General features: G+C 57.4%; 1 protein-coding gene across 1 annotated transcript in view; it reads right to left on the reverse strand.

The window, feature by feature from the left end:
* Positions 1-8: 8 nt before the first annotated feature.
* LOC103769425 (protein phosphatase Slingshot homolog 1-like) overlaps positions 9-1,500 on the reverse strand; it is a gene marked incomplete at its 3' end in the record, with an annotated part of 17,461 nt that continues 15,969 nt past the window's right edge. The window contains exons 14-15 of the mRNA XM_008936623.1: positions 1,304-1,498; positions 9-806 (exon numbers count right to left, since the gene is read on the reverse strand). Coding sequence (XP_008934871.1) covers positions 9-806; positions 1,304-1,498 — 993 coding nt within the window. The remainder of the gene's footprint in view (positions 807-1,303; positions 1,499-1,500) is intronic.

The raw sequence follows: 1,500 nt of genomic DNA on the forward strand, positions 1-1,500 counted from the left end.
GTTTTTTGAGAGATCTCCTCCAAAAAGCGTTTCACCTCCAGCTTCTCGGCGCCTTCGGGGAGCAAAGGCGCGGGGCCCAGGAGAGGGACGAGGTCGTGGGGTGAAATCAAATCCTCGCTCTCCTCCACGATGCTGGAGTCGACGCTGCTGAGGGGGTTCACCCTGAGCAGCGAGGAGGTGCCCGAGGGCAGGCTCTTCAGCCTCTCCAGCTCTTTGGTGTGCTTCCGAACCAAGCCGGCCTTCTGCAGCTGCATGAGAGACTCCTGGCGCTGCATCAAGTAGCTGCTGGCGCTTGGCTTCTCCAGGTCTTTGCTGAACAAGTACTTCAGGCCCTTGGCAGGTTTGCTGCCTCTTCTGGCTAGAGATTCTTCTGTCACCACCTCTGCACCAAGGAGGCTCTTGTCACAGTGCAAGTATCTCCTGGGCAGCAGAGTTTTGATGGGGCTTTCTGGCGCATCTTTTCCCTCCTCCAAACCGCCGCAGCGTCGGTCGAGCGACTCGCAAGCGCCCGTCTCCAAAGCTCCAGTCCCTGCTGGCAGAGGAAGAGGAGCCCCGCTGGGTTTAGTCCTGCTGGCTTCCTCGGGGCGTGCCTTGCTGGGCAGGGGATCTGCCAGGCTGGAGCTGAGGTGGGAGAGGAGGGCTGGCTGCGTGCAGATGGCGGCGGTGCGGCGGGCGGCGCCGGGGTTCAGCTTCTCACACTGCTCCCCGAAGGAGTCGGGGGACAGTCGGGCTGAGGAGTACATGCAGTCAGCACAGGACTGGTAGGAAGGCTTGACCTTACTGAGGATCCCAAACACGGCGTCGTGCTGCAGGAGAGAAAAGAGCTACAGATAAACGTGCACGGAAAGGGGAGAGCGGCAGTCAGCAGAGAATCGCTGCCTGGTTTGGGTTGGAAGGGACCTTTGAAGTCATCCAGTCCAACCTTGGTGCAGCGAGCAAAAGGCACAGAGCAGGAGACACATTTACAGACAAGGAGATTTGAAACAATGCCCTTTTCCACTTCTCTCAGGGCCCTGACAGTATCTTCAGGGAAGAGTACCTACCGTGTCAAGCGACGGCTGTGCAAGCGAGCTGCCCACTTTACAGGGTGCTCACCTGGGCACGCTCTCCCCCTCTGGCATCTAAATCCATAGCTTGGGCAAGCAAAGCCATGTTCAGAAGCACTTCGAAAAGGAAGAAGCTCCTCATGGAATGAAGGGCTTTATCCAAGTCAAATGAAACTGTGCTATGAAGATGAGAAGAGCAGTTTCACTTGCAGCAGAGCCAGCCACGCCAACCACCCACATTTCAACCCCCTACGCACCTCAAAATCTTCCGGGCAGCTCCTTTTGCTGTTGTTGTTGTTCAGGTTCTCCCTATTAAGCCTGCTCTCCTCCTTGTGCAGGGACAGACGTCGCTTCCACCTCTCCATCAGATTTTCCTCCCTGACACTGTCCTCCCTGGGATCCAGCACCAGCCTTCCCTTCCGGGGGTTGAAGTCCCGTTTCTTCTTCACCTCCT

The sequence above is a fragment of the Merops nubicus genome, unplaced genomic scaffold (assembly GCF_000691845.1).
Source record: "Merops nubicus isolate BGI_N331 unplaced genomic scaffold, ASM69184v1 scaffold16003, whole genome shotgun sequence".
NCBI classification, from domain to species: Eukaryota; Metazoa; Chordata; class Aves; order Coraciiformes; family Meropidae; genus Merops; species Merops nubicus.